Raw genomic sequence first — 14,447 nt, 5'->3', positions numbered from 1 at the left:
GGCGCAGTGGTTGGGAGTCCGCCTGCCGATGCAGGGGACACGGGTTCGTGCCCCGGTCCGGGAGGATCCCACATGCCACGGAGCGGCTGGGCCCGTGAGCCATGGCCGCGGAGCCTGCGCGTCCGGAGCTTGTGCTCCGCAACGGGAGAGGCCACAACAGTGAGAGGCCCGCGTACTGCAAAAAAAAAAAAAAAAAAAAAAAAAAAAAAGCTGTTCATATTTTTTTAAAAAAGATGTGGTCCATATATACAATGGAATATTACTCAGCCATAAAAAATAATGAAATAATACCATTTGCAGCCACATGGATGGACCTAGACATGATCATACTGAGTGAAGTAAGTCAAAGAAAGACAAATATCATATGGTATCACTTATATGCAGAATCTTTAAAAAAAATGATACAAATGAACTTATTACAAAACAGAAACAGAAAAAAAACAAACAAACAGACTCAACAGGCTTAGAAAACAAACTTATGGTCACCAAAAGGGAAAGGTAGGGAGGGGATAAAGTAGGAGTTTGGGACTGACATATACACGCTACTATATGTAAAATAGATAACAAATAAGGACCTACTGCATAGCACAGGGAATTCTGCTCAATATTCTGTAATAACCTAAATGGGAAAAGAATTTGAAAAAGAATAGATACATGTATATGTATAACTGAATCACTTTGTTGTACACCTGAAACTAACACCATTGTTAATCAACTATACTCCAATACAGAATAAAATTTTCTAAAAAAAAGAATGCAGGGCTTCCCTGGTGGTGCAGTGGTTGAGAGTCCACCTGCTGATGCAGGGGACACGGCTTCGTGCCCCGGTCCGGGAAGATCCCACATGCCGCGGAGCGGCTGGGCCCGTGAGCCATGGCCGCTGAGCCTGTGCATCCGGAGCCTGTGCTCCACAACGGGAGAGGCCACAGCAGTGGGAGGCCCGCGTACCGCAAAAAAATAAAAATAAAAATAATAAAATAATAAAATTTAAAAAAGAATGCAGGTAAAAAACCCAAAACAAGACATTTTCAACACAGGAGAACACCATTCCCAGAGGCTGACAGACAGTCAAGCCTGAACAGGGAGAGGAGCTGTCAGGTGCACTGAGTCAACACGCATGGTGGTCAAAGAAGAGAGCCGTGAGGCCAGGGCGACCAGGATCAAGCCCCATCTGAAACACTTGTGGGTTATGTGACGCTGGGCAAGCGTTCAACCTTATTCTGCCTCTGTTTCCTCCTCTTTGGGGTGACAACACTCAACTGTTATGTGGACAAAGGTTGATATTTGGTGATCCGTCAGCAAACAAGGAACTGTGTCCAAAAACATGACTGTACAGGTAGATGTAAAATAAATAAGTCGCAGGGATGTAAAGACCACAGTTAATAACACCAAATTGCATATTTGAAAGCTTCTAAGAGAGTAGATCTCTCTCTCTTGCTGTTCTGCATGACTTTTTTTCAGTTTGTTGAACTACAATCAGTTTACAATATGATATTGATGTCAGGTGTACAACACAGTGCTTTGATTTTTTATAGGTTACACGCTATACTAAGTTAGGATGAAATATTGACTTATTCCCTGCATTGTAGATTACATCCGTGTGACTTCTTTATTTCATAACAGCTAATTCATACCTCTTTGTCCCTTTTACCTATATTGTCCCTCCCCCCTCCCTCCTCCTCTCCCCTGTGGGAACTGTTTGTTCTCTGTATCTATACTGTTTCTGTTTTCTTATGTTTGCTCATTTGTTTTGTCTTGAATCGATTCCACATGTAAGTGAAAAGGTACAGCATTTGTCTTTCTCTCTCTGACTTATTCCACTAAGCTTAATACCCTCCAGATCCATCCATGTTGTCACAAATGACAAGATTTCATTCTTTTTTATGGCTGAGTAATATTCCATATATCTGACAATACCTATATATATATCACATCTTGTTATCCAGTCATCTGTTGATGGACACTTAGGTTCCTTCCATAACTTGGCTATTATAAATAAGGCTGCTATGAACACTGGGGTGTACATAAAAGTCCTCATCACTGGAAAAAAAATTCTGTAACTATGTATGGTGACAGATGTTAACTAGACTTACTATGGTGCTCATTCCACAGTATATACAAATATTGAGAATTAGGTAGTACACCTGAAACTAATATAATGTTGTATGTTAATTATACTTTTTGTCTCTTTGGCCATGCCATGCAGCATGTGGGATCTTCGTTCGCCGACCAGGGATCAAACCCATGCCCTTGCAGTGGAAGCGCGGAGTCTTAACCACTGGACCGCCAGGGAATTATACTTTAATTTAAAAAAAAAAAAGACCATGAAAGGGGGTATGTATTTGAGAGCTGAGCCTGATGAAAGAATACAGGCTAAAATCAGCAAAGAGAAAAGACACATGGGCAAAATCCAGAGGAAACTAGGCATAAGCTTCCGAGCGTCCCTTCCCAGTGGATTCACCAGGATATGCTAAAATGCTATGGGAAGGGGAAAAAAGAAGCATAGTCCTGGCAACAATAAAAACTGCTTACCTTTCAACTTGACATTGGCCCTATGAAGACATTGACCCCTGATTATACAGACAGAAATACTTAAGAAACACAGTTCATGGCCACACAGCTAGCAAATGGCAGTACAAAAACTCAAATCAATGTCTTTCTGACTGCAAAAGCCATGTTTTTAAGTACAAAAATACAATGATTTATGAAATACCTGTTGGGGGTTGGAGCAAGCTAATATAAATATGGTGTGTGTGTAGGTTACAGGGAGAGAATTAATAGATGGACTCACTTTGAGACGGATCCAGATTCATCTGAAAAGACATTTTCTATACACAGGTGAAATTTCTGCAAACTTTGGCAATGTTTCAGACAGAATGCAGATACTGTCAATTCTTCAATGGTACCAATATAAATGTCAATTTCTTTGAAGAAATTCATCACTTGGATTACAAGTTCTTGGTCCTGGGTCTCAAACAAACAATTGAACAATTCCTGGAAACTCACCACGGTCTTATTGGGGTCACACTGACTTAAAGTTTCAAGGCTTTGAGTTATTTCCTGCTTTATGTCTGTGGACAGTGGGAAACCAAAAGATGTCTCCAGCATGTTTGTTATTTTTTCAGTTGAAAATGCAAACAGGAATATCCCCATCCAGGATAAATGGGAGTAGGCTTCGTTCATGGCTGCTGTGACAAACTGTGTCACGTTTCCAATGACCGGGTGAGGCTGGTCCTTGGGTCGTTTGAACAGATAGAACAGGGCGGCACAAAACTCTTGGATACACGTATGGATGAAGGTCACGCAGTTACCGCTCCTTTGAAGAAGTCTCATGTCCACCCACATCAAGGTGTCGGATTCAGACACCCCATTCCTCCTGAGATCCCCAGGGCAAAACAGAAACGTGCGAGTCCACATTCCCTCTGCAGCCAAGGTACACAGGCTTTGTAGTCGGGTTCTGTTCTGCTTAGGTGGACAATTCCCACTTGCTGCTTTGAATACGTTTGTCAGGAAGGACACATACAAACAAGTGACGCTTTCGGACGCAATCTCCAGGTCTTCTCCTCTCTCCAGCTGCCACTTCAAGCAAGTACAAACCAACCAGCAAACAAACGGACTTTTGCACAAGACAAACAGCGGTCTCTTCTCTCTCACAAAACTGAAGGCTCTGGAGGATTTGTTCTTCTCACGGAAGTAATGGGAGAAATACAGCTTCGTCTGGCGTTCAGAGAATCCCGGGAGAAATATGCATTTTGTCTGACACAACAAGAAATAATTTTTTTTCATACCCATCTTTCCTAGGGCGATAAGCAGAGAGGATTCTGGGAGCATCTGTTTGTGCAGCAAACTGCTCAGGACAATCTGCGTTGGCCGTTGCTTCTCCCAGTCACCGCACAGGTCAGCATCAAGCGTCAAGTCAAATTTCAGTTCCTCCAGGCCATCCAGGATGAACAGGATTCTCTCTGGCTGGGAGAAAATGTCTTCGATGGGCTCTGAAGACTCAGGCCAGTCCCTGGAGATGAGCTCCACTAGGCTCGTGTCTGTAATACTGTTCATTTCACTGCCTTTGAGGAAGAAGACAAATGAGAACCTGTCCCTCCACAGGTTTCCCTCCGCCCACTCCAGCATCGCTTTTCTCAAAAGGGTTGTTTTTCCAACTCCCTCAGGACCTTGCAAGACCACAGTGGGTGAGGGATTTCCAGGCTTGTCTGCAGTAAGGTAGACAGCATTCAGTTGTTCATATTCATTCTTTGTGGTTTCTTTGTAGAAATCCTCAGGAACTTGAAGGCAGGTCTCCTTTTCCCATATGACTCGGAATTTTTTCTTCATGTGGTTTCTATATGGGTTTAGCTTATCTGAGTTAACAGGGACAGAAATACAAGACAATTAAAAAATACACTCCAGGGCTTCCCTGGTGGCGCAGTGGTTAAGAATCCGCCTGCCGTTGCAGGGGACACGGGTTCAATCCCTGGTCCGGGAAGATCCCACATGCCGCACAGCAACTAAGCCCATGCGCCACAACTACTGAGCCCGCGTGCCACAACTACTGAAGCCCACGCGCCTAGAGCCCGTGCTCCACAACAAGAGAAGCCACCGCAATGAGAAGCCCGCGCACCGCAATGAAGAGTAGCCCTCGCTCGCCGCCAACTAGAGAAAAGCCCGCACACAGTAACGAAGACCCAACACAGCCAAAAGTAAAATAAATTTAAAAAATAAAATAAAATAAACATATGTATGTATGCAAATACTTGGCCATGAAAATAAACAGTAACTCAAAGCCCTTATTAAAAAAAAATACACTCCATCCTTGGGACTCAGAATGACCCCTACAGAATTTACTCAAACATGCAAAGACTGATGTATATGTCCACATGGGACCAGGCTCCTGAACTCAGTTTTGTTAAGACCAAAATCTATCTGAATTCATGTCCATGGCAACACCTGATCAAGACTGGAAGCCCATCTCAGAGCTGCGGGCTACACAAAGTGTGAAGACTTGGGGGTTACATTTCAAACTAGAAGACGGGTACTAGCTTCCCAGTCAAGAACTCATAAGCACTACTATTTATTTACTGAGGGCCACCCAGGAATCGGGGCTGAGAAAGTTGTCACTGGTACTTCCTCTTCCATCTCTTCAACAACCCATTAAGATTCATTCTATGCCCACTTTACAGAAAAGTGTTGAGAGTGTATGTCACTTGGCTAATTTGGTTAATGAACAGATATTAGGGTCAGGTATTTGTCTCAGTTGTCTGACCTGAAATCATAAGGTCTAGACTATTTCTGTTAAGACCATGCTGACTGCAAGTTAATTTCAGAAATGCACCCTTGAACCTTCACTCTTTCAACCTGCCCTTATTATGTACCTTCCATGTTCAAGGCTATGCACTAGGGGAGATAAACAAATTACAAATATAGACAAGGACCATACCCCGCATTGAAGAAATATGAACTACAGTAGGTGAGGCCTTTCTGCATGTCTTCTGAGCAAAGGGCATTGCTAGTTTTGTTTAAGTATGTGTGACTAGGAAAAGAGCCTTGGAAATTAGGGAGCCTTTCTCTCTCCGGGACAGAGGAAGATTTGTTTATAAAAATGGGTGGGGCTTCCCTGGTGGCGCAGTGGTTGAGAGTCTGCCTGCCGATGCAGGGGACACTGGTTCGTGCCCCGGTCCGGGAAGATCCCACATGCCGCAGAGTGGCTGGGCCCGTGAGCCATGGCCTGCGCGTCTGGAGCCTGTGCTCCGCAACGGGAGAGGCCACAACAGTGAGAGGCCCGCGTACAGCACAAAAAAAAAAAAAAAAAAAAGGGTGATTTCAGGGAGGGGGAGGGATAAATTAGGAGTTTGGGCTTAACATATACACACTGCTATGTATAAAATAAATACCCAGCAAGGACCTACTGTATAGTACTGGAAACTATACTCAATATTTTGTAATAACCTATTAAGAGAAAAGAATACAAAAAAGAATATATATATGTGTATGTATATATATATGTGAATGACTGAATCACTTTGCTGTACAGTTGAAACTAACACATTATAAATCAAGTATACTTCAATTAAAAAAATCATAATAAAGCCATGAGAGAGAGAGAATCTTGAGAGCAGAAATATAAAATATAGAGAAATGCCAGGAGAGCTTCTATGGTCATGAACTCCAGTTTGAGGTGAAACACTCAAAAATAACTCAGAACATATATAAAGAGAAAAAAATTTAATGGGTGATATGTCTCATATTTTGTCACTTTTTATTTGCCAGGATTTACAACTCAACTGATCTTATTTTCTCAGGGGAGACAAAACGGTGCATCCACCCAGAGGAGGACGTCAAGCAATCAATGAGCCAGAAGTAACGGGTTTGGGTCAGCTCTGTCCCTTTTGGAAAAGTCATCTAACACGAGGAGACACCATTTGACCTGCATGTTTTTCACTTGTAAACCTGAGTCGTGGTAAGAATGAAAAGACATTTATGCATAAAAAGCTCCTCCTATAGCACCAGGGGCACATGTTCTCTATAACTATTGCCTCATCTTAGGACTCTGCCCAGTCTCTTGTGCAGGTCTGGTCAAAAGGATGTGACCTACATGGGGAAGGAATCTAAAAAAGAGGGGATATGTGTATATATCACTGATTCACTTTGCTGTACAGCAGAAACTAACACAACATTGTAAATCAACTATGCTCCAATAAAAAAATGTTTGCATACGTTTTTTTAAAAAGGATGGGCAACAACCATAATGGAATTCCATCTCAGCAGTCCTGGTTGTGCAGACACTAAGTCCCAGGTCATCTCCTGGAATAGCATTGACTCAGCTTGGAACAGAAAAATGGGGAGCAGACACTTAGATGAACGATTTGTCTCAGGACACTACTCATCCACAGTCCATCACTGGCCCATGAATGACCAGAGTTGGCTTGCATTCTTCTACTATTTCCAAGCGTCCTAGTGACCTATACACATTCTCAACTGATGGAGGCATGGCCATTAACACAATAACAATGTGACCTTCATTATTAAAGCTCCCAGTAAACCAACCTTCCCCCAAGGGTCCCTGCGCTGCATCCCTTTCATGACACTTACGTCTGATCTCGTCCCGAGCCTTCGTCCAGAGATCTCCCCGGTTGATCAGTAGAAAGAGGCTCAGGGTCACATCCCATGCCAGTTTTCCTGGGTAATGCTTGCTCAACAACTTTGATAGATTTTCTCGTGAAGCCTTCTTTAGCTCGGTCCATGGGATTGGCTTGAGTTTGAATTTCAGAGGTTCTTGCTTGAGCAGCTCCTTAAATTTCCAGAACTCTTCCTTTTTGAGCTCCTCCAGGTACCACAACAAACCAAAGTCAGAAAAAAAAGATTCAGCCATCTCGTCACAGGATTGTGGAGCTTGGACTTCTCCAATGGGGTGCAGCGGGGGAAGGATCCTCAAAAACAAGGACTAAGTGATACCTGGGGAAGAATGATGTCATTATGGAGTTAAATCTCAGCAGTGTAAAGGGGCTTCAAATGATGGATATCATGCATTTCTTGTTTAAAACCTATCTTCCCAGCTTCACTTGGGGAAGGTACCCCATCCTTTCTCAACATTCCAAAATCATGTATGTGAATTCAGTGCTAGCAACTAAAAATGTGGTTTATACTAAATCAAATGTCAGGGAGCATTCTAACTACCTAAAATCATAATAAAGCTTTGAGGTTATCAGTGTGGCCAGCAAGGAAAAATTAGGGTATTTCTGACCTTGTGTCCCTACTGTGTATTGCGGGCACTTCTGAGAAGAATTGACTACTGACCTTGTGTTCTCATGGGACAGTCTATCTAAAGTTCAAAAGCCCATGTTATACTGAACATTCCTTGAAGGAAAACAGTTTCTGGTCTAGCTTGACTAACTTTTGAAGACTTTAAAAAAAAAGAAATCAAAAGCCTAAAGATATGTCTTTGGTACATGAAAGTTTTTATGAATCCCTGAAAGATGGAAAGCAGAGAGCTGTGCCTGGCAAAATAAATTCAAAATTTCAAAATGAGGGCAGGAAAAGACAAATCCAAGAGCACACCAGCTTACATACTGTGGTCCTAGACAGAGAGAAGGAACTCTGAACAGCCATCTCAACCATGGGTCACGGAAGTACGTTTCAAAGAGCATGGCCAACTCAGCACTCAGTGCAAAGACAAGTGATGAAAAATGTTAATAGTTCCAGAAATTCCAACATCCATCTCATTGACGTTCCAAACAAACAAAAACAAAAAAACCCAGAGGGAATAGAGGGAAGGAAATAATCCATGGAAGAAAGTTTTCCAGATTTGAAGAAAAGACTTGCATCTTCAGAATAAAAGACCTTGCCGAGTGTTAAGGAAAATGAAAGATAAAAGATCACGTGATATTTAACTTTCATAATTTCAAAAATAATGAAAGTCCTGAGTCTAGAGGAGTACTGTCCAATATAATGTGAGCCATGTTTGTAATTTTAAATTTTTGAGCAACCACATTAAAGAATTTAAGCAAACAGGGGAAATTCATTTTAATATTATATTATTTAACTTAGTCTATCTAAAACACCAATTCAACATGTAAACAATTTTTTAAAAAAAAAAATCAATGACATATTTTATTTTTAATATTGTCTTCAAAATCCACTGTGTATTTTACACTTAAAGAATATCTTATTTCAGGGGCCTCCCTGGTGGCGCAGTGGTTGAGAGTCCGCCTGCCGATGCAGGGGATACGGGTTCGTGCCCCGGTCCGGGAGGATCCCATATGCCGCGGAGCGGCTGGGCCCGTGAGCCATGGCCGCTGGGCCTGCGCATCCGGAGCCTGTGCTCCGCAACGGGAGAGGCCACAACAGTGAGAGGCCCGCATACCGCAAAAAAAAAAAAAAAAAAAAAAAGAATATCTTATTTCAGAAGCTAAACTGTTGTTGGAAATACTTGATCTCTATTTAGATTTTATAAAATACGCATTGGGAAAAGTAAACTCTCATACTCGTTATTTAATACATACATAAACCTTCTAAAAACTGAATTGAGTGTCAGTTTTAAAGTCAAAATTTGCATTAATGAAAATTAAAAATTCAGTTCCTCAGTCTCACTGGACACATTGCGGTACTCAGTTACATGTGACTAGTGGCTACTATTTTAGACAGTGTAGGTCTAGACTCCTAGAAATGTAAGCAGTTTACCAACAAGAAGGGGTGATATTCAAATTATGTAATGATTTAATATTGAATAATCACTCACGTTCCCCAAAAATGCACTGAATATTATTTTTTATCTACAAGAGGATAAGAATCCATTTGTGAGAATTCTTTCTGACAACCCTGAATATAAGTTAGCAGTACAAAGAAAGAATCTGCAAACAATTTAGAGCGGAGAGTTGTTGACCCTGACATCTCTGCTGGGTGATATCTTCCATTCAAATGCAAGAGAAAAGTAAACCATTTCAGACATGAAGATATTCACAGTTTATCACGCAAAAATCTTCTCTGACTCAGCAGAGGATATAGTCAGAGAAAATAAAAAATTAATCAAAAAGGTGGTAACACACTAGGGACATATCTGCTAAGATCAGTTTTCACAGTATGTATATATATAATTATTAGGTTGTATACCTAAAACTAATACAATGTTATATTGTCAATTATATCTCAGTAAAAATGTTTTTAATTCACTAAGGTATCAGGACATGAAATTAAATACAGAAATTATTAGTCTTCATATAGACAAACAATACCCACTTAGAGGATTTAATGTTAGAGGAAAAACCCTTTATAATATCAACAAAGAAAATAAAATGCCTATGAGTAAATTCAACAGGAAATGTACAAATCCATATGAGAAAAACTTTAAAACACTCATAAAAATGAGGAAAACTGAAAAACTGTGAAGTAGAAAGGGGTTACCCTGCCAGCTATTAAAACATACTCTTAATGTATCTATAATTAAAGCATAGTGGTCCTCACAAATGAATAGACAGACCAGTGGAAAAGAATACAAACAAATAAACCAAGTCACATATGGACATTAGTAATTGATAAAGCAGGTATTTCAAACCACGAATGCAAAGATGGACTTTTTGATAAATAGTTCAGGAACTTACTAGCCAGTTAGAAAGACCTAAACTTAAATAAACCTCATCTACTATGCAAGAACACAGCACAAAAGGATCCAGGATCTAAATGTAAAAATTGAAAAATTGCAGGTATTAAGAGAATCACGTGTGAATTCTCTTGTAACCAGATGTAGGAAGAATTTCCAAATTATGACTTAAAATTCAGATACAATAAAATGATTTTTTAAAAGAAGGTTCATATGGAATACAACAAGTAGTGGAGAACAAAGGAACAAAAATAATAGAGTAGCTTCTGTTTAACTTTGTAAGTTGTAAAACACCATAAATAAAAAAGTGTATAAAACAAACTTATAGTTTATTAAACTTAAAGCAAATCCAATGTAACCACAACCAGGTCAAGAAAGAAATCATGTCCCATGTTCTTCTTGCCAATTATCTATACCCTCCTCCTGAAAGAGTACAACTATTCTCACATTAATTTGTAAGTTTTGCTCTATGATTTTAAAACTTAGATATGCATTTTTAACAATATAGCTTGATGGCATATGCTTATTCTCGGTAAATGGAATGATAAAGTATTTTCTATCTGGCCTCTTTGGTTGGCATTGTATTTGTAACATTCATCTATGTTGTTGCATGTAGCTATAAGTGGTTCATTTATATTGGTGTATAGTATTACACTGATGATATTTCCACAGTTTAATAATGCTACAATTGGAATTCCCTGGCAGCCCAGTGGTTAGCACTCCATGCTTCCACCACAGGGGGCATGGGTTCGATCTCTGGTCAGGGACCTGTTTTATAACCTAAGTGATGCTTCTATGAACAAACTTTCACATGCACCCTAGTGACAATAAGTACACATTTCTCTAGGTTTTATCATTTTGAACAAGCTTTCACGTGTAGCTTTGTGTAATCAAGCATGTATTTCTCTAGTTTTGTAATTACAGGTCACAACATATGGATCATGTTTACTACATAATGTTCAATGGATGAATGGATAAACAACATGTAGTATGGACATGCAATGGAATATTACTCACCCATAAAAGGAATGAAATTCTGACACACGCTACAAGAATGAGCTTTGAAAATATTATGCTAAGTGAAAGAAGACACAAAAGGACAAACATTGTATGAGTCCACTTATATAAGATACCTAAAATAGTCAAATCCATAGAGAGAGAAAGTAAAATAGAGAATAGGGGTGCTGGGGCAGGGAAGACAGGAGTTGTTTAGTAGGTATACAGTTTCATTTGGGGGATGAAAAAGTTCTGGAGATGGATAGTGGTGATGGGTGCACAACAGTGTGAATACTTAATGCCGTGAAACTGGCATGGAAGCAACCTAAGTGTCCACTGACAGAGGAATGGATAAAGAAGATGCAGTACATACATACAATGGAATATTACTCAGCCATAAAAAGGAATGAAATTGGGTCATTTGTAGAGATGTGGATGGACCTAGAAACTGTCCTACAGAGTGAAGTAAGTCAGCAAGAGAAAAACAAGTATTGTGTATTAACGCATATATGTGGAATCTAGAAAAATGGTACAGATGAACCAGTTTGCAAGGCAGAAATAGAGACACAGATGTAGAGAACAAATGTATGGACACCAAGGGGAGATAGTTGGGGGGGTGAATTGGGAGATTGGGATTGACATATACACACTAATATGTATAAAATAGATAACTAATAACCTGCTGTATAAAAAATAAATTAAATTCAAAAAAACCCCAAAAAGAATGAAATAATGCCATTTGCAGCAACATGGATGGACCCAGAGATTATCATGCTAAGTGAAGTAAGACAAAAAGAGAAAGACAAATATATGATATCATCATAGGTAGAATCTAATTTCTTTAATGATATAAATAAACTTATTTACAAAACAGAAACAGACTCACAGATTTTGAAAACAAACTTATGGCTACCAAAGGGGGAAACGTGGTGCAGGGGGTGGGAGGGGTATATTAGGAACTTGGGATTAAGATACACACACAACTATGTATAAATAGATAACCAAGGACCTACTGTATAACACAGGGAACTCTACTCAATATTCTGTAATAACCTATATGAGAAAAGAATCTGAAAAAGGGGCTTCCCTGGTGGCACAGTGGTTAAGAATCCGCCTGCCAGTGCAGGGGACGTGGGTTTGAGCCCTGGTCCAGGAAGATCCCACATGCCGCGGAGCAACGAAGCCCGTGCGTCACAACTACTGAGCCTGAGCTCTAGAGCCCACGGGCCACACCACTGAGCCCGTGTGCCACAACTACTGAAGCCCAGGTGCCTAGAGCCCATGCTCTGCAAGAAGAGAAGCCACCACAATGAGAAGCCTGTGCACCGCAGCGAAGAGTAGCCCCTGCTCACCACAACTACAGAAAGCCTGTGCGCAGCAATGAAGACCCAACGCGGCCAAAAATAAAATAAATAAAATAAAATAAATTAATTTAAAAAAGAATCTGAGAAAGAATAAACATATGTATACGTATAACTGAAAAAAGTTGCACTTTTTATTTAAAAAAACGATCAGGCAAATTATATAAAACAATAGAAAACGGTCCTCTATTCTTGCCAGTAAATCTGATCATTAAAATAAACTACTTTCAAATGTGTAAAAAATGGTTAAAAGAGTAAATTTTGGAATTCCCTGGCGGTCCAGTGGTTAGGACTCCGCACTTCCACCTCAGGGGGCACGGGTTTGATCCCTGGTCAGGGAACCAACATCCTGCATGCTGCACGGTGTGGCCAAAAAAAAAAAAAAAAAAAAAGTAAATTTTGTTTTATGGATATTTTACAATTAAAGAAAACCTCTCATGTGTTCTAAACATTTTCTCGAAACATTCTTTCCTCATTCCCTCTCTAGCTGAAAGCTTCACCTGAAGCTACTGACTCCTGAAGCCCTTTCAAATGTTGGCTGCTTAATCATCCCTTCCCTCCTGCTACAGGATCCAGCTGTGGGGTTGGTAGCCTCACCAACACGCCCTAACACCTCACGGACTTTCAGCAGGCAGACTTGAGGCTCCATCACCCACTATGTTTTCATGTTGCACGTACCCATGGTCTGTGGCATAGGCTGCCTCATTCCTCACAAATTGTATCACCTGGCTCCCTCCCACTCTAATATGACTTCTATGGTCACACAGAACAAACATTAGGGACAAAGTATTTACATGCAATTTAGCATAAAATTAGGACATCCTAGAAACTTCTGGATGGTAATCGATTTGCTCAAAGCCAATCAATCAAGTTACCATAACAATAGGTCCCAGACTGAATTCTTCCATTTGCCTGTTGTTTGCCGTCTCCCTTTCAGAGTTTCCCATTGCCAAAACTTGTTTTTCATTTGTCTCCCCAGGTTACATGAATCTCACAATCAGAACCAAGAGACCAGCCAAGTCAGAAACAGCCCTTGGACTTTTGGTTTTTTCATTATTTCTCTTTAGTTCTCCAATATCCAAGGTCCTCGAATTTTCTATGTCTCTGATTCAATTTTTTTTTTTTTGAGGTGGATCTTTTTTTTTTTTTTTTTTTTTTTTTCTTTTTCCGGTATGCGGGCCTCTCACTGTTGTGGCCTCTCCCGTTGCGGAGCACAGGCTCCGGATGCGCAGGCCCAGCGGCCATGGCTCACGGGCCCAGCCGCTCCGCGGCATATGGGATCCTCCCAGACCGGGGCACGAACCCGTATCCCCTGCATCGGCAGGCGGACTCTCAACCACTGCGCCACCAGGGAGGCCCTGAGGTGGATCATTTTTAAAGTCTTTATTGAATTTGTTACAATATTGCTTCTGTTTTTTGTTTTGGTTTTTTGGCTGCAAGGCACGTGGGATCTTAGCTCCCCAACCAGGGATTGAACTCTCACCCCCTGCCTTGGAAGGCAAAGTCTTAACCACTGGACCACCAGGGAAGCCCCCGCCGATTCAATTTTAGAAAAATAGGGAGCCCCAGTTCAGCCTGGAAGAGTCCCGTTCTCTTAAAAGTTGAGAAACATGGGGGCTTCCCTGGTGGCGCAGTGGTTGAGAGTCCGCCTGCCGATGCAGGGCACACGGGTTTGTGCCCGGGTCAGGGAAGATCCCACGTGCCGCGGAGCGGCTGGGCCCGTGAGCCATGGCCGCTGAGCCTGCGCGTCCGGAGCCTGTGCTCCGCAACGGGAGAGGCCACAACAGTGAGAGGCCCGCGTACCGCAAAAAAAAAGTTGAGAAACATGGAGATTTAATGAGGGAAAGTGCTGGATACACAACCTCTCTCTGAATTTAAATGTTTTTCACCGTAGTACATCCTTGCCAAAACAAAGGGGAAGGCTTGACCATTTCTGATACCCCTCTCTCTTGTTCTTTAAGCACCCCAGACCTGTAGTAAGCTCTCAGAGGAAGAAATGAAGA

The 14,447-nt window shown here is 41.1% G+C and overlaps 1 protein-coding gene across 1 annotated transcript in view; it reads right to left on the bottom strand.

Moving 5' to 3' along the window:
• NLRP9 (NLR family pyrin domain containing 9) overlaps positions 1-7,363 on the bottom strand; it is a gene marked incomplete at its 5' end in the record, with an annotated part of 29,676 nt that extends 22,313 nt beyond the window's left edge. Inside the window, 2 exons of the mRNA XM_082607128.1 lie at positions 2,792-4,355; positions 7,084-7,363. Coding sequence (XP_082463254.1) covers positions 2,792-4,355; positions 7,084-7,363 — 1,844 coding nt within the window. The remainder of the gene's footprint in view (positions 1-2,791; positions 4,356-7,083) is intronic.
• Positions 7,364-14,447: the final 7,084 nt, after the last annotated feature.

Source organism: Mesoplodon mirus, assembly GCF_964341445.2.
Source record: "Mesoplodon mirus genome assembly, chromosome: 19".
Taxonomy (NCBI): Eukaryota; Metazoa; Chordata; class Mammalia; order Artiodactyla; family Ziphiidae; genus Mesoplodon; species Mesoplodon mirus.
Note: the sequence above shows the minus strand (reverse complement) of the source record. Positions and strands in the feature narration are given on the sequence as shown.